This window comes from Podarcis gaigeae (genome assembly GCF_964106915.1).
Source record: "Podarcis gaigeae genome assembly, chromosome: 1".
NCBI lineage: Eukaryota > Metazoa > Chordata > Lepidosauria > Squamata > Lacertidae > Podarcis > Podarcis gaigeae.
Genome location: NC_139678.1, coordinates 103,647,359 through 103,666,383, shown reverse-complemented (window position 1 = coordinate 103,666,383; position 19,025 = coordinate 103,647,359). Strand labels below are relative to the sequence as shown.

General features: G+C 40.6%; 1 protein-coding gene and 1 long non-coding RNA gene across 2 annotated transcripts in view; one reads left to right on the top strand and one right to left on the bottom strand.

Moving 5' to 3' along the window:
- Positions 1-19,025, bottom strand: part of LOC310833604 — a 221,273-nt gene that overhangs the window by 197,303 nt on the left and 4,945 nt on the right. The window lies entirely within an intron of this gene.
- Positions 94-17,085, top strand: ARL5A (ARF like GTPase 5A). Its single transcript, XM_083715320.1, has 6 exons — positions 94-573; positions 7,006-7,066; positions 8,717-8,864; positions 10,605-10,688; positions 12,392-12,543; positions 13,669-17,085. The coding sequence occupies exons 1-6, from the start codon at positions 528-530 to the stop codon at positions 13,715-13,717; spliced, it is 540 nt and encodes a 179-aa protein (XP_083571446.1). The 5' UTR covers positions 94-527; the 3' UTR covers positions 13,718-17,085.

The following is a 19,025-nucleotide window of genomic DNA, read 5'->3' as shown; positions in this document are numbered from 1 at the left end:
CCCCGCTCACTCTATGATACGCCCCGCCCCCTGGCGTCGTCGCATGATCCTGCCTGCTCGGCTGGAAAAGCGGCGCTTTGCGGTAGGAGCGGGAGCGCGCACGCACGGACGCTGGATGACGGACGGGAGCGCTCTCTCAGTTTCCCTCGGACGGTGTCCGGCGGTGCCCAAACACCATCCGTTCCCCTCAGAGCGGCGAGGCCTAGGGGGAAAAAAAAGCGAAGCTCGAGAAGGAGGGGCGGAGAGGAGAGAAGTAGTTGCGGCGAGGCCGGCGGCAATGTCCGCGAGGAGCGGCGAGGGGCGCGCGGCGGCGGCGTTGCTGCGGGCGACCGTCTCCGAGGCGCGGGGCCTGCACCGCCACCGTTGCCACTACTACTACCACCTTCCAGCTGCCGCTCCGCTCCTCCTCACTCCCCGCAGCTGGGCTGTGGCCAGGGACTGAGCGCGGGGGGAGGCCGAGCGGGGAAGAAGTGGTGAGCCGGTGCGGAGCTGCCCCGGGGGGCGGCCGAAGCTCCCGCCGCCTGAGCATGGGAATCCTCTTCGCTCGGATATGGAGGCTGTTCAACCACCAAGGTGAGGGAGAAAAGGCAGGCTCGGGCTCCGGCTTCTCCCCAGTCCGTGCGGAGCTGCTGCTAGTCGCGTAGCCGAGGGAGGCCGACGGCGGGCGGACGGGTTTCGGGGTGTGAGGCGCCGCTTCTGCCTTCCTGGTGGCGCCCGAGGTCAAGAAAGCGAGGAGTTGGGGAGGGGGCAAAGGTGGAGCCCCGAAGGACCTGAGGCAGCGCTTTGGAGGCGCAGGGCTGAGCATCTGTTATGGTCACCTTTCCCTTAGGTGGGATCAAAGTGCGGGCACAACTCACCCAGCAGCTGAATACAATCGTTCCCGGGGGGGGGCGGGCAAGGTGAAAAAAGGATTCTTTCTTTCTTTCTTTCTCCTGGTTCGGGTTGTGAAAAGGAAAGCGGGTGAAGGAAGGAAGCGCGCAGAACTATTTTCCTGTGTGTATGGGAGCCGTTCTCGCTTGTGTGAATGTAGGGAAAAGGGCAGTGCTGGGTCTCGCCTCAAAGGGCAGCTGTGGAAGAGGGGGAAAAGATATTGAGAATGCAAGTGAAGTGTTTTGAACAGTGCTGTAAAAAATACTAGAATTAGCCGTTGAGTGGCGATGGGTTCAGAGAAATGCAGCAAGGGGAGCGCGTCTGACTAGTATGTGCGGTGAAAGGAAGGTGGGAAGAACGACTTAGCAGCATGTGTTGTAGGAGGGTAATGATTGTTTTTTAAACAGCTGGTGGCATTGACCCTAATGGTGGGAAATTGGGGAGATTAGATTGGGCTTCTAGTGAGAAGCTGGCTTACAGCTGATTGTGTTCTTGTGGTGCCTTTGATTGAGGGAGAATTAAGTATTGCTCAGAACTGAGAAGTCTGCAGTTAATTTTCTGTTATTGATTGTGCAGTGTTGTACCACCTTATATCTTTCAGTGCTTGCCAAATGCATAACTCTTTTGAGAACCTCGTTATTGGGTTGTTGTTTTTATTTTTCATTATGTATTTTGTGATTTTATATTTTGATTTTATAATAATTATGTATTATTCATACCCTGCCCATCTGGCTGAGTTTTCCCAGCCACTCTTGTGAATTGCCCTGAGACCTCTGGGTATAGGGTGGTATATAAATACAATAAACAATCATAATAATGATAAATACTTGATGAGCTTGTGGAGATTCTCTGGCTGGAAGGAGAGCCTGCAGGGCAAGAGAGGTCCCAAGAAGTAATACTTTCCAGTGGCAAGAGTGATGGAAGGTAGGCTGCATGCACACTGTATATTTAACACACATTTCAACACAAAAAATCCTGGGCACTGTAGTTTACCTTTCACACAGCTACAGTTCCTAGCACCTCAACAAGTTACAGTTCTCAGAAATCTTTGAGATAAATGTTCTTTAAATATATGATGTGGATTCAGCTTTAGTCTTATGTTTTCATCCTTTGTGTTTGGAGAAAGGGACATGTCACACTGTCTCTTTATAGGCTTTGAGCTCTGCTTTCTGAGCAGGTGCCACCTGAAACCATCTTTGAGAGCTGAAGAGTTGGTTGTCTTGTTTCCCCTTCATCAATAATGGAAAATCTGTAAGGGAACTGAGATGATAATAGGCTGTGTGGAGGAGTTAGGCAGCTAAGAGTTCCATTTTACCTGCATACCAGTGCAAAGACAGCATCACATCTTAGACCAAAGCTATAAGCCATACAATGTAAGGGTTTTGTTTAAGCTGTTGTGACTTAGACACTTATGGAGCAATTCCCTGTCAGTAGGTATACCTGAGCTGCAAGAACTATATATGTGTACAGTGACAACAAACCTTACCACTGGACAAGGTTATACTTGTTGGTAAGCTCTTCACCTGTCATTGAAATCAATGCACTGTAGAGGAAAGACACACACTGTTAAACCTCTGCTAGAAACTGAGATATGAAAGCTAGGAGATAAATGGCACCTTAAACCTAGGTTATGGGTGCAACAATGGAATGTCTAGGCATGCTTTTTAAATAACAATAATATAAAGCTGAAAATGAATGAACTGCAGCTAAAATCTTGTGTTCATTTTTCACATGGTCTAGTCCTCATCTGCAAAAAACCCCAAAGCCATGCTTCCCCAGCCCGCCCCCCTAATATTCTTAAAAGGGTCTCTTCTTCAGTCATTAGAGAGTGACTGGAAGTAGGGAGGCAGGAAAGGGTCCTCATTTCCTTCCACTGTGCAGTTTAAATCTGAAATCTTAGGCGCAGTATTGTGCCCAGAGCTCAGATACTGCTTGCACTAATGAAATTTCCTGTTGCAAAATGCACCCAGAGCAATAGGATTTTTGAACACTGTGTTGAACACATTACTATAATCCAACCTGGGCATAGGATTCTTTATTAATCATTCAGCTCTGTACATTTTCTTGCTAAGTCTGAAACAAGTTCAGACTATATATATTTTCAAACATAGGAAGGAAAGTTAGAATTTGCAGATAAAGAGCTGAATGATTAATAAAGACTCCTGTGTTGCTACATGAGCCATTACTTCCTTGCCTTGGGAGAAAGCTGGTCATTTGAGACAAGTGTAGCTACCATTTCTTGTGGTTATTAGCACATTTCCTGTAGGTCATACAGTAACTAGTATGATTGCTTTTGAGTGTAACAAAATAGCTAGCTGGTGTGTACTAATTGAACTATAGTTGTTGTTCTGTTTACAAAATGCAATAGTAAATAGACAGAATTCAACTATGAACTCGGTAAATTAGTGTTAAGATACAGTATAAGTATAGGGCTTTGCTTTTTTAAGTTTCTTTTCCCAAATTGAGAAGATTAAAGGTGTACGTGAGCTTAGATGTAAAGTATGCAATGCTTTGACAGTGTGAACATGAAGCATGAGTGCCCCTAAAACTTAAGCATAGTATGCCAACCAGGCCAATGTAACCTTAAGCATCAAGATATGGTAAAAATATTGTCAATATACCTGGGGTTTTTCCAGGCTTGCTTGCACTTCTCTATTGATGCATGAATGGACATTCTTGCAAAACCTTTGCCCCACTGACCTTATCAATTTGCTATCTTTGTGTGCTGGGGAGATGGAGGTTTCTTGATTGAATCTACCCTGGAATCTGCTGGTGAAGGTCGGGAAATAACATTTAATAATAATGGAGGAGGGGTGGGGAGTGGAGGGTCCCTTTCTGCAGCAGAGTGCAAACAACCATTTGATGTTTTCAGGTATTTCCATAGTTCTTACAAGTACTGTTAGTGAAACTTCAAGGAGCTGTTCCCAACCCCCACCCAATGCTGTATCTTCATATACACAAGATTGGTGATTTCTGGTGTGTGGAAATCAATTTCTATGCATGATGATTGTTCCTTGCTGCACTGGGGTTATTGTATATAAAATGGAGCACTCAGTGAAACAACTTTCTATGTTATGTAGCTCTGTCTAGTCTTAACTGATCTGTCAGAAAGCAGAATAACTTACTGTGGCCTGATTGGAAAACTCCAAAATTGCTTACTTTACAAAAAGCTGATGTAATTTCAGTGTTGCTTCAAATACAAGGGCCTCTGGCTGTTTTCAAAGAGCTTTTAAAATTAACTGGGGGCTAGGGCTTACCATCAAAGACTTTTATTTATACTTTCATTTAAACAGTTCTTCAGTTAAATTTGAATATATTTGCACAAATCCCCAATAAAGATTTTTTGAGGACACCTTTACCACTGCTTGAAAGGAAGGAATATTGAATCTGTTCTCTCTCCCTCCCAATATAGTAATTTTTTAACTTTCAAATAGTGAACTCTTCCATGGCAGGGAACATTCTCTAAAAGACAGAATGCCTGCTACTGATTTCCCCCCCACAGCTTGTAGGGGTGTGTGTGTGTGTTCTCTCAATTCATGTGGCATGAAGCTGAAATACCACAGGCTTGGTCTCCTTACGCCCAGCCTTTTCCTTCCCTCTTTGCGCTTTAGACTTCTGCGCAGGGTAGGCGACAGAAGGGGCGTGCTTCCCTCCTGGCCGGCTTGGCCAGGAGCGGTGCTGAGGCTCCCACCAGCATCCTCTGGTCTTTTCACCTCTTCCCCACTGGAGGTGGGGCTTTCCTCATCACCAGAAGAGGAACTGCGTAGCAAGATTTTTGGAGGCTCCCTGTAACACAACTGCCCCTCTGTTTCTCGCCCCTGTTCCGATGGTGGTTCCCTGACAGTTCCATCATGCCTGACCACTGGTCCTGCTAGCTAGGGATCATGGGAGTTGTAGGCCAAAAACGTCTAGAGGGCCGAGTTTGAGGAAGCCTGCCCTAAAACATCTTTTCAGATGCCCAAGTATTTTGTGGTAGATACAGGAGCCTCCTTGGCAGATGTTAATGTGGAAAGGGCTTTCTGAAGGTAAAAACGGAGAAAAGTAATATCTCAAAAACCAAGACAGCTATAAAAAGTAAGCAAACATTCCTTTAGGCTTAGCCCAATCCATAATTAAATCAGTTGCGGAAAATTTTAATCCAATTATTTCGTTGATTTAGCTACTGATTAAATCATGCAACCTTACTAGAAACCTTAGATTGCCAAAAGAAATAAATAACTCACTCTAGTTGCTAATCGATTAGTGTAGGCACTTAAGACCCCCCCTTCTTTGTCATGCTGCAGATCTTTTGTTCCAAGTGCTTCTTCTTCATTCATCCTGCCAGCAATACAATATAATTCTCAAACTTCAGTATAGATACTAATGTTTTGGTGGGATTCAGGAGAGTTGCCTATGATTTTTTTTAACAATATTGTGCTGCTGTGCAGTAGAGTTTAATATTCCCTGTTGCTAGAAACATTCTGCAAAACCCCACACTATTGATTTAAAAATACTTAGCTTGCCCTTCTATAATATTTTCTCCCATTTCCCCAACTTGCCTTAAGTGCATCAGTGTGGTTTATGTTATGTTGAAGTAAAAACTGGCCTGGTTTGCATGTATTTAAGCCACTATCCCATAAAATTTCCACCAATTTCCACTAAAGCCCTCATGTCCTATCTGGTGGCTTGCCTCTGCTGCATGTTAAAGAAAAATGCTTGGCATTACCTTTTTGAAAAGCAGGAAGAAGAAACTTTGAGCTGCCCAGAGTGGCTGGGGAAACTCAGCCAGATGGGCGGGGTATAAATTATTATTATTATTATTATTATTATTATTATTATTATTATTATTAGAAAACCTGCCTGGTGCAAAACAAGTCCTTTAGCAAGTATGGGAAGCTTATTGTTTGTTTTTGTATGATAAATAAAGTAGTTATTCTGAAAAGGAAGTTGGGACACAATGATTATTTATTTACTGAAGCCCTGCCTTTCCAGCTTTAAGATCTACAAGGTGCCTGAACAACAAAACAGTTACAAACATTGTGGTGGTATACATAGAGATATGTGGCATGAAGCTTCCCGTAACTTGTATAGGTTGTTGAATACTGCATGAGAGACCAGGGGTGCCAACTCGAATAAAATATTGCTGGGGCCCAGGTAAGCCCCGCCCTGCATAATCAATCATATGACGCAGTGCACGCACACCATTTGAATGGGAATGCAAGTCAATTTTGTGGGTGCCCAGTTCCCTCAGATATTTTATTGTGGGGGCTGAAGCCCCTACAGCCCTTAGGAGATGGCTCCTATGTGAGAGACTTAATATAGTATGAAAGACTGGTACCAGTATACAGTAAGGCCATGCTTGGGAGGGAGAAGGGGAGGAAGTAGCCATGTTATTGCTTGTATGGCACTGTATTACCAGGTAGAGGTGAGTGAGTGAGCTGGTTGTATATTTACATTTAATGTTGCCAGGGTGTGTTTTTTTAATGCCAGATGTATGCTTAATGACAAGTGGTTGCTTGGGGATTAGCTGTGTTACGGTTATGGTTGGTAAGAATGGTTGAGAGTATGTGAGAGAGTGCTCAGGGAGATGTTACTGTGGGAGATGTTGGGGGGGGGCTAACTCACCTTATTTAGCTGCTAATGATTCTTTAATATTCGTATTGCATTTTTGTATTGGTATTTGTCCTTGTGTTTTTAATGTTTAAGATAATGGACCAGAGTCAGCTAACAGGTCCCACTAGTGGAAGCCTGCACAAAGATTTCTGCTAGAGCAGAAGGGCTTAACCCTATCTCCTCCTCCTACACTCATCCCAATTGGTTCTGGACAGGTGGGAGAACCCCCAGAACTCGGGGGTGGGGAGAGAAGTGGGGAAATCACTCCACCACACAAGCGGAAATGCTTGCACAAATGGGAGAGATCTCCTAAGCGATATGTTGAATTCCTTCCAATATTTTGCTTTCTTGTCTGCACGCTGCCTTTAAATGAAGGTGGTTTTTTAGTTTCATTCACAATGTTTTATTTTGATCTTTTATAATGTTAATGTTTAAAGATACACTGTAAATAACTTGGATTTCCTTTGGAAATGTGATGCAATATAGAAATTATCTAAATAAATAACTAGCTCCTCATTTGCTCTCTTTTTTCCCTCCCTCCAGAGCACAAAGTGATCATTGTTGGCCTTGATAATGCAGGAAAAACAACCATTCTTTATCAGTTGTAAGTATGAAGTTATATGAACAGGTGACTAAAACTGCTTTTCCAGATCAGGATGCTGAACTAGACAAACTTTGCTTGTTACCTGCCAGTAGTCGGCCAGATTCCACAGGACTCGCAATCCAAACGCAATGCACTCTCAGGAAATTGTTAGACCTTGTAACAAATTGTAAGAAATCAGTTATTTCCATTGATTCCTGTGGGGGGATTTCTAATGCCTTCCTGATCCCAAATGACAAAAAACCCGAGAAAACCCTCTGAAACTACACCTTTTAAACTTGAATACCACATATGTAATATTGAGGTAGGGGGAATACTTGAGGTTACCATTATAATCATTCAGAGCCAGATTTCGTGATTTGGAGAATGCTATGTGGTACAGCTCTCACTGGCCCATATCACTTCAGCTTATAGGTGTGGCATTGCATACCTGAATGCTCCTATATCTAGAAGAGAATTGCATACCCTGCATCAAAGGCATGTCAATAAGGCAATGGTAGAATATCTCTAACACATTTTCTGAGAGAAAAGCTATGCAATTAGGCAGTTTTGGTTCTGGCACTGGTTAAAGGAATAGGGAATCGAAAGAAAATCTTGTTAGAAAGACAGTGCATATTTTAAATGATGTAAATCTTTCCTTCTGCCTACCCATTAATCTCAGTTTGGACTTAGGCACGAAACAGGTCTAGGCAACAGTCAGGTTTTGTTTTTTAAACAGGGGTATCGGCTATTGCTGCTTTGTGCCAGAGCCCTAGCTGTACACTGATAACCTTCAGCACCTAGCAAGACTAATTCAGCCTGCAACCTCCATCTTGTAACTGAGTCTAAATGCAGCTTCCATGCCACAGCATCCAGCCTACTTCTTGTACTTCTGTACATCCTCTCCCACATGGCCCATAACCTGTTTTTGTTCTAATATCTCACACCATGAAGTATTTTAGGGAACTTGAAAGCTTGCTAATTATTTTGTGAAATTTAGTAGATTCCAATATAAATATTGACAAACTATGGATTTTGGAGTTCTAAATTGTATGGTATTTCATGCTACCTTGAATGTCTCCAAAAAGCAGCTATACTGAGGTTCTGGAGATATGCCAACCTCTTAAATTAAGTTGCTGAATCAAGTGAAAACTCATAAATTAGTTAAGTGTCTTATTGAAATTAAATTCCTAAAAGGTTTTCTCCTAAAAGTAATAACAGTTTTGTTTGGAATTGTGAACAACATTGTCTTCTGCCAAGTTAAGTGTGATAGCCATATTTTCTTCTTCTGACCTTGTAACGTGGTAACTGTTTACTGATACACTGAGTCTGTAGTTTACACAGTCCAAATATGCTTAATGCAAATATGATCCACATTTTCTTGAAGCTGCACCCACATGAGCAGTTTGACATGTGACTCAGTGCACCCTGGACATAGCTGCAACACACCAGTGTTATGTTTGCAGTTTACACTGGCAGTTTGATAAAAATGCTGCTTGGGGGTATTGTGTTGTCTGTACCTTGGATATGCTATGTCACGTTTTGATCTCAAAGCAACTACAAGCATAACTGCAGCTGAATGCAGCTCAGACTGCAGAACAGAAAGAAATCTAGACCAAGGAGACCAAGACAGGACATACATCATTCTTACATTTTCTTTTCCTTCCTTTGCAGTTCTATGAATGAAGTAGTGCATACTTCCCCAACCATTGGAAGCAATGTAGAGGAGATTGTTGTTAATAATACACGTTTTCTTATGTGGGATATTGGAGGCCAAGAATCACTTCGATCTTCATGGAACACATACTATACAAACACTGAAGTAAGAATTTGTATAATATAATGCAGCTGGGGATAATTTCATGCAGACCTTTAAAGCAGAATTCAGGCAAAATTAATGCTTTTTCTTCTTGAGTTCAATGAGGAGAGTAAAGGGTTTGCATTGGCAGTATCATGCCCTTAGTTATTAAGGGATCATATATATATATATATATATATATATATATATATATATATATGGTTTTGGTGTCCTCGGGTGTCTTCCCGTGTAAAAGTTGGGGTGTCTAGGCGACGTTTCGACGAGGTCTCACTCGTCATCTTCAGGCTGGTGCTTTCGGCTTCTTGTTACTGGAACAGAGCGGGATCTCAATGTTTGAGTTCCTATAAATACTGTAGAGGGGGTGTGGTGTCTAGCCTCCAATGTTCTGGGCAGAGAGGAAGTTCCCAGGCTAGTGTGCCTTTTCTTCTTTTGTTCCTTAATTACTTGAGAGATACCTTGAGTGATTTCTTGAGTGATATCCTGAGTACCACTTAGGTGGGTCATTAGGTGTGGATTAGTTGCTAAAGTCTTTGTGTCTTGACCTCTTGAACTTTGTGAAGAGTTTTCCTGAGAAGATGGCTGTATTGCACTTAGTTGTGCTTTGGCTTGGCTTCGTGTATAGGGGCGAGCTGTGGTTTTGTGGCTTGTGTCAGCCAGATCTGTGTAGGGATTGCAGGGGGGTGCAGCATCCGGAGGTGCCACCATGGATTGGCTACTGGATTGGCTACAGAACGCCAACACCAATCAACCACACCAGACCCAAACCCAGACCCTCTCCACAGATGAATTACTGACACCATCCAGTAGCCAATCCATGGTGGCACCTCCGGATGCTGCACCCCCCTGCAATCCCTACACAGATCTGGCTGACACAAGCCACAAAACCACAGCTCGCCCCTATACACGAAGCCAAGCCAAAGCACAACTAAGTGCAATACAGCCATCTTCTCAGGAAAACTCTTCACAAAGTTCAAGAGGTCAAGACACAAAGACTTTAGCAACTAATCCACACCTAATGACCCACCTAAGTGGTACTCAGGATATCACTCAAGAAATCACTCAAGGTATCTCTCAAGTAATTAAGGAACAAAAGAAGAAAAGGCACACTAGCCTGGGAACTTCCTCTCTGCCCAGAACATTGGAGGCTAGACACCACACCCCCTCTACAGTATTTATAGGAACTCAAACATTGAGATCCCGCTCTGTTCCAGTAACAAGAAGCCGAAAGCACCAGCCTGAAGATGACGAGTGAGACCTCGTCGAAACGTCGCCTAGACACCCCAACTTTTACACGGGAAGACACCCGAGGACACCAAAACCTGCATTCCTGTACCCGTGAAAATCTACGAAAGCATATATATATATATATATATATATATATATATATATATAGTGGGGGCTATAGAGATTATTCAGACCAAAAAGAGAAAGCATTGACTATTTTGCAGTAATATTAATAGCTTTAACTATGCATAATGAGGACTGTGCATAATGAGGATACCTCAACAATTTTTATAACAAAGCTTTTCGGGGGCGGGGGTGACCTTAATCTTTCTGTACTTTGGGGTGGGCTTGGGATGTATGTGAAGAGTCTTTATTTAGTAGTTTGCAGTTACTGATTTTAATGTTACATTTGTTTGAATTATATTACATCAATTTTTTTTATATGCCGTGAGTCGTTTTGAGACATTTTTGTGAAATGACTACTAAATTAAATAACGATAACTCTTCTTTTTCTTTTAGTTTGTGATAGTTGTTGTGGATAGCACAGACAGAGAGAGAATTTCTGTAACTAAAGAAGAACTCTATAAAATGTTAGCACATGAGGTGAGTATGTGCTGGGAATTTTTTATCTAGCTTAAAAAAATGCTGCAATAAGTCCCTGTCTTAATGCTAAAGTTCTGTTTCTAACTTCCATTTATGTAATTATTTCAAGATGGTTCATTTTCTTATAGCTCAGGAGCTATTAGATTTGATACAAATCTCTGGGGCTGTCACCTCTTCTTCAGACATTTAAGAGGCCCCCAAAAGATTTTCACATGTGACTATTTATAGTCGCCATACTGCCTTTTGTGTGAAACTGACATCATTGTTAAAAGTCCTATGTAGTTTGAGAACAGCTGCTATTGGCCTCAAAACCCTTTCAAAAATAAAACAAAAACCTTAGTAGTTGTCAAGTAGTCAGAATGGCACCACTATAACCTGCCTTCATTCTCTCTTTACATACTGAAAGGCTATGTTCCCAGCACACTTTTAAATTTATTTAGATCTTTTACATTTGAGAATTGGAGTAGGGAACCTCAGGCCTGGGGGCTGAATGTAGCCCTCTATCATCAGAAATAGGTGTATGGGATGTTAGTTGCATTGACATGAATGATAAAACAAGTGGCACAGTATATTACTATAAAACCTTTATTTAGGTTTTCCTCACTCCAGCTTTTTACTCCATTCTGTGTTGGAAGGGAGAAATGTTTTGTAAAGTTACGCTTGTGACTTTTAACACTAAAAAAGAGGGATCAATGAACACTGTTGGTGATTAAAAAAAATTCCACTTGAACTTAATTTCTGTGTATTTACTAAAAATAAAGTAGGTTCATAGGACTGAGAAAATAAACTTTCAGAGAGCTATGGGGAAATCAGTACACTGGTACCTCTGTATAAGTCAACCCCGTCCAGCGTCCATTTTGGCGGACGTCTGCAGCAAACCCAGAAGTACCGGAACAGGTTACTTCCAGGTTTACCGCAGAGCGATGCTTTGTCAAGCGTCCTTTTCATCGAGCGTTCGGATCTCTGGAATGGATCACGGACTCAAAACAAGGTACCACTCTACACCGGTTTTTGCTTATTCTAGCAGCTTCCTCATTGTTTCTCTTTCAAACCTTCAAAACCTGGTACCTGTGATGGCAATGATAGGCCAGCTTCCTAATCATGCCCCAGCATTTAAAGCTATAGTGCTTGCAAGCAAGAACTTTTGGTTGCTGCTATGTTTCTTCACATCTAGCACCTCCTGGGAACATAGGCAGGGAGTGGAGAAACATAGTGGCAGTCAGATCTCTTGCTCTGTGGACCTTGGTTTTAGTTTTTAATGTACTGGAGGTGAACAGAAAGCCTGTCACAGATGGTGTCATCAAAATGTGGGATTTGGGGTGGTGTGGTGGTGGTAAATAAGCCAGTGTTCTGGTAAGTATGCCCTGAAACTATACAGACCAGTTTGGGATCTACCCTACCCCAGCCAAATACTGCACTGCAGTTTCAGGGAACCTCAAAGCTTCCCCCAAAACAGTGAACCTAGTTCCTTCTAGGCACAATGGAAGCTTATTCTTTTCTAAGATAGAGTTATCAGTTCCACCTTTCTTAGAATTGCTGGAAGGTCACCTTTATTTGGGTTGGCCTCTACACCATTAGGTTGCATGGGACCACCGTAGTGTGGCTTTACATTTTAAAAAAGCAGGTGTTATTTATCATGCTGGCTTATCATGTTGAATAATGGGGAAACAAACTGGAGACATTTTCTTTTTTCCCCTCTCTAGGACTTGAAAAAAGCAGGTTTGCTCATCTTTGCTAACAAACAGGATGTTAAAGACTGCATGACAGTAGCTGAAATTTCTCAGTTTCTGAAGCTAACCTCAGTTAAAGATCACCAGTGGCACATCCAGGCATGCTGTGCTCTTACTGGCGAAGGGTAAGAAGTCTTTGGTTCATTGATACTTTTCTGAACAGATCTGGTACATGCAACTAATCAAGGGCAATACTTAGTAAACCAGTTAGGTAAATTTATTCCCACTGTCTCCATATGATAACATTTCACCAGTTAATACTTTCCTTTTACAGAACTAAAAAGTAAGGAATCTACCCAAATATAGTTTATTCATATATTATTATCATATATCATATATTCACCTTTCCATGGTTTTTCTATTTGTATAGGTAGGAAGTAAAGTCTTGAAGAATTCGTCCTTAAAGCATAATGAACTGTTGAGGGGAGAGGTAAATGATGGGAAATATGAAGCAAAGGGGAGTTAGCCTTTATGGCTCCCTTGTTTTTAGCAGTTGTGTAGATGGAAGAATTCCGGGCTCACCAAAATTCTATCTTTTATGTAACTGTTAAGGATACAATGGAAAACAGGTAAATGATAGCTTTTGGTGGAATATAAAAAAGAGCTTTTGTAATTCGTTAAAAGCACAGAAATGGCACATACAGTAGTAGGGAAAACAGGTGTTTCAGTTAGATGAAATATCTCTTCTTTACACTTGTGTGTACCAATGGATAAACAAATGGAATTGGCATCAATTAACAACACTCCATATATTTTAATTGTGGTAATAATTTAGCCTTCCAAAGGATAATGCAAAAGTTTCTAGCCCTTGAAGCATTTCACTAGCCCAACTGTCCACAAACCCATGTACAGGCAGCAACCATTTTGTGTATGTCCAAATTATGCATGACGGTCTTTTGGACCCAGAAGAGGACAGAATCGGGGCAGAGCAGGGCAAAATGGTCACCACCTATATTGATAATCCTTTTATGTCCATGGACAAAATTTTAAAAACAGTTCATTTTTTTAAAAAGTCTTCGCCAGTTACTAGTTGATAAATCATTGCAACAATCTTTCATGGTACAACAAGCTTATTGTTATTCCCATATTGCAGTTAATATTTTGGTGCGGGCTGACAGTGGCTTTTGAAGCTACCTATTAAGGTGATATATGAATGGCCAGAGGTTGAAGTTTCTCATACATAGATTATGTATGCATATATAAACAAGGAAGTAACCACTTTTTTCTGAATTTAAATGTTTCATTTGCAGATTGTGCCAAGGACTGGAATGGATGATGTCAAGACTTAAGATCAGATGATTTTTATTCTGCACAGACATTGTACCAAAAAAAGTGCTGGACGTTTGGTCATCTTGACAGCTGTGAATTAATGGCTTATGTGTATTTATAAAATCAAAATTTCATTTGCTACTTTATTTGCTACTTAACACACTAAAGCCACCTTCGATGGAAAGAAAATATTTTGAAGTTCAAACTTGGCTTTCCAGATGCTTCCTCTGGGTGGAGTTCAAATACTACAGCTGACCTTAACTTTAAAGTGAAATCACTTGAAACTGTTTAATAAATAATGCGTGGATTGAGAAAGAAAATGAGGAATTTTAACTTTTACATTTTATTATTCCAGTCTAATTCATCCAGTTGAAAATGTTGACTTTATTATTCCAGCAAATCAGAAAAGAAAATCAGTGGCACAGGTATTGACTTCCAGTATTGAAACTTACTCGGCTGTGTTTCAGAAAGTGCAATTTCCCCCCCTGTATGTTTACTGTACACTTTGTATACTTATACCTCATGTTAAGGTTGATCGAAATCAGTACAGAAACAGCAAATAGCACTGACTCTTGTCAGCATTCTTGATGCTGAGATCACAACAGTATGTGGATATCAGGCTTTTTAGTCCAGTTGGACTCCATAAGAGCAGGCTGTTTGGAATTGAAAGTACTCTAATCTGTTTTTTAATTGGACTGTGAAAAATAATACTAAAAGGGTTACTGCTAAAACATCATTTGTATTTTGTCATATTCTGTATGCTATTCTCATGCCACTGGGGATGGTAAAATTCTTTAAGATTGTTTTATATACATTTTGCACCTAAAAATAACCATAAAAAGAAACATGACGTGGTCTATTATTGATAAGGTTTTATATGGCTTAATATTGGCATCTAGCTGTACTAAACAATAAAATAAAATTGAAAAAGGTTGAGGGAAGTTTAAAAGTTGACATTTTTATGAAGTTGGCTGAGAAAATAGCTTGGAATATGCCTATGGTTTTTTTATTGGGCCACCCCCATTTGAAGCACCTTTCAGGTGAAGTATATTTGTTATAACTGATAGTGGGACACTGAGTTTGATACAGACTGAGTTGCATTTAAGTCTCATTGATTTCAGTGGGAGCAAAGTCATGACTATAAATTGTTTATTTAACTACATCTGGGCCAAGTCAATTATTACTTTATAGGAGGCAGAGGTTAAAATCCAGATAGCTATGTTGGTGGCAAACCGCTATCCTGTATAGCAAACTGCTTTTGAAATTCTCTAGGAATATCTGAAGTATTTTGCTATATTGATTGGAGTGGGATGGCCCTTAAAGAAACAGAACTTAATCAATGTTCAGTCAACACTGTAAAGGCTGATGGTGGTGGGGACAATGATTTGAAGAGGTGCCATATAATGTAGAAAAAAAAATGCTGCTTCTGTTTAAAAGGATGGTAATTCTTCTGAAAGATTTGAAGTATGATTTCAGTGTTCTGAACACTGTGCCTATTCTTTTTATCAGGCTTTTGTTTTATTTAGAAGCAAATATATAGCTAGCACCTGATAAACTGGAAAAACCTTTTCTTCCTTTTTTAAAAAATACCATTAAGTACAATTTGCTCCTAAATGACAAAATTGGGTCAAATGTTCTCGAAATTACTACTCTTAGCTCTTGGAATCTGATGAATGAATAAACTAGGCTTGTATGCTGTGGGTTGGCTGGTTTCTACTATATCCCCAAATACAATTTAATTTTACAATTAAATTCTTACAAAACACACACACACAGTATCAGTGCCATTAAGCGGGTGGTGCATCAGTGTTTTACAAGAGGAGCAATTGCATTCTATTGTTGTTTAGTTGTGTCCGACTCTTTGTTACCCCATTGACCAGAGCACGCAAAAAGTTACTTAATTGAATTAAGGACCATGTGATAGCCCAGTGGAATCTTTTACTTTTCTTTGAACATTTTTAACCCCCGCCCCCAATGCCCTGTCACATGTCAAAAGCAGTTAACAATGAGATGAAAGACGCAGCTGCTTGAAGGAAGAAAGTCTGAAGCCCCTTGGGGCTAGTTGCATGGTTCTCAGAATCCTAGCCAAGACATTTTATTTTATCTGCAAATGCATGATTGGAACATATTTAAAATTCTTTGTTTTAGCAAAACTGTCCTTTGCAAGACTTAACTAAAATGCATTAACATTGGGAATATATCCATGTTACCAAATTAAATATACATATTAAGTACCCCACACTTCTATCATCACAATATCTGTATGAGAGTAATGTGGTTTCCTGAACAATATAAGCTTTCCCTCCTGTTAATATAGCTTCTGTCGTGTGTGGTTTTTTTAAGTTTGAGAATTGATTCCTTTACTAGCAGAGCAAACACATTAAATGAAAAGGAAGGTTGCAGGGCAATATAAACTTTTAAGAAAGTCTTAGTGCGTACCAAAGTCTCCAGGGAAGCAAAACACTTAGAAACACATTGGCAGTGCCTATCTTAGATTGGTTGGCTGACCCTCAGCGTTAACAACGTACAGGAAAAGCTTTTCGCACAACTTGTAAGTATTTCATGGATTGGCATTAGCAGCAGTGGGTAGATACCTTCCCTCCTGCCACTCAGACACCCTGGGAGGGCTTAGGAAAGAGCTTAACATAGAGCCCTCACTTAGTCACTCTTATTTTGGGATAAGGGTATGAAGTTACCCATCAATTCTTTGTGGTTATATGTGAAGCAGAAGCCCATTTTCATGTTTGTGTATATTTTTGTCCAAAATAAGCTTTGTAGAGGAAAACAACAACAACACCTATGTATGTGCATGAATTTAAAACTGAAATTACTGCTCTTGCTCGGGAACCTAGCTGGAGAGCTCTGGATGGCATTCTCTCTTTAGAAGTCAAGTTACCCATAACACTAACCCTAATGGATTAAGGGCTGCTTAGCACACACAACATTTTCTACTAGTGTGCAAGAAAAAGTGTACACCATTTTGTGAGTGTGTCTGTGATTGCCAAGATCAAGTGTAAAAATTATATGGTCCTACCTGCTGTTCTATTTTGCAGAGTGAAAAGATAGCATGCTCTGTGATTTTTGCAGAGCATGTGTTTGAGGTGAACCATAGGTATTTCCTTAATGGACAGCTTGAGTACTCTTTGTCTGATGCTACCTTGGAATGTACCCAGGTTTATGTCAACCAGTAGAATCATAGGGGCATACAATTGGATTGAAGAATATATCCAAGGTAAGCGGAAAAAGCAGTTTCTAGATTTTGGCTGGTGGTAGAACTGGTTTTTGGCATTTAGTTCAATACTTTTTTTTTTTACTAGCCCTGCCAGCATGCTTCCTTCTGTGCCTATGTATTGCCTACTCAGTGTGTACATTTGTAAATAAACAGATTATTACAAAGGTATTGTAAGACTGCTGCTCTCTTATCCTGTAAAAACTAGTCAGCACAATTTGTGACACTAATCAAGTGTAGTCCACCAGTCCATATTGTGACCTTCAGGGGACTCAAGCGTTGTTTGTTTGTTTTTATTGCTACCCACAGGTGGCGACTACAAAAAAATTGTCAAGCACTCAAGGGGCAGTAATATGTGGCTTGTTTTAGTAGGTCATGTTAGTTTCCTTAGGTGAAGGAAATATGAAGCAATATACATAAGAATATGTAGTCAAAATGTTAGATGTTTTGGGGGTGTAACACCTCATTTCTGACTGGTTCAATTTATTTTTAGATGATGAATCTTGAAATTACTAAATGCTGCTTCAAAAGTAGTTTGCAATGCTTCTAATAGGGAGGAAAAGATTTTGTGCCGTAACATAGTTCAACAAATGGGATTTTCACCTGTCTTGAAATAGGTGATTTTAAAACCAATAGCATTGTTAAGCTGCATTAATCAGATGGACTGGATTTTGAGAGTGCAAAAACAGCTCAGTGGTAAAGCAAATACCGTATTTTTCGCTCTATAAGACGTACCAGACCACAAGATGCACCTAGTTTTTGGAGGAGGAAAACAAGAAAAAAAATATTCTGAATCTCAGAAGCCAGAACAGCAAGAGGGTGAAAGCAGTGAAAGCAGCAATCCCTCTTGCTGTTCTGGCTTCTGGGATAGCTGCGCAGCCTGCAATCACTCCATAAGACGCACACACATTTCCCCTTACTTTTTAGGAGGGAAAAAGTGAGTCTTATAGAGCAAAAAATACGGTACTTTGCAAGTGTAAGGTTTTATATTTATTCCGTATCATCTCAATCTTAATTGGTAGGATAGACAAGTCCTCTGAAATCCAGTTCAGGATGGGCCAGCATTTACCTGGATGGATGAGTTAAATTATCTGAATCTGAGTTTCCTGCTTATTTCCTATTTTGTTTACTCTGCTTAGTTGAAAGTTGAAAGAATATAATCCTGGCGAGCAATGACTAAACTGTTTCCTTTCTTAAAAGTATCTTACCATTGGTCTGTGCAGCATTTGTTCATAGGAGGTGTTGATTAGATTTGCATCTGCTGATCTTTACACAAAGTATTAGGAGCTGAAGATGCATATTTGAGATAAGACTGGTACCAGGGTCAAGAAAAGTTCATAATGTTTAGCTTTTCATGTTAAGGTTTACTCATGCCATGGCCTACAGTAATAAACCACAGAAAAAGTTCTGATTGACAGACACCTATTCATGTGTATGTTGTCCGTTTTCAGAACCCGCATGTTCTCAGCATTTCTGCCCTCTAATTGGCTGATTCTCATTATCTCTTGGACCTCTTGTTTGTCCATATTGAATCAATATCTTTGTTCACCAAAACCACTCTGAACTGGCTTCATGCCCTGAATATAACGGTCTGCAAAGTATAACAAGACTTGTGTTTCATTGACAGTTATACAGTATTAAACTGATCTTTCCAAAGAAAAAGTCTTTGTCGATTCTCAGTTTTTATAGTACCAAAAGCTGGTGAAAAGGAGCTTGCAGGAGAAAAAAGCTGATGTCTAAAACGATAGTGGCTTCAATTTAGCCTGTTTCCAAGCTATCAGTTTTAGCCCAATTGGGAGAAATTGGTTCACATTGTGGGGCAGCACGTTCTTGCCAGCTCTACTAAGTCATTGGACTCTTCTGGCAATTAGAATGAAACTCCCTAGTAAATGTGGGATGAGCTCACAAGATAAAACGAATCTGCTGTGTAATGGGGACTGTAGCAGCTGCCTTGTTGTTGTTGACGCTGCTAAACAATTTCGAGTATTGGAAACCTTTTGTGACAACTACAGCAGCTGTTTCGGCTCGCACGGTGAGTGACACTTTTGCTATAAATAAGAATCATTTGATTGTATAATAGGCAGAGCAAGAGGGAAAGCGGAGCTAAAG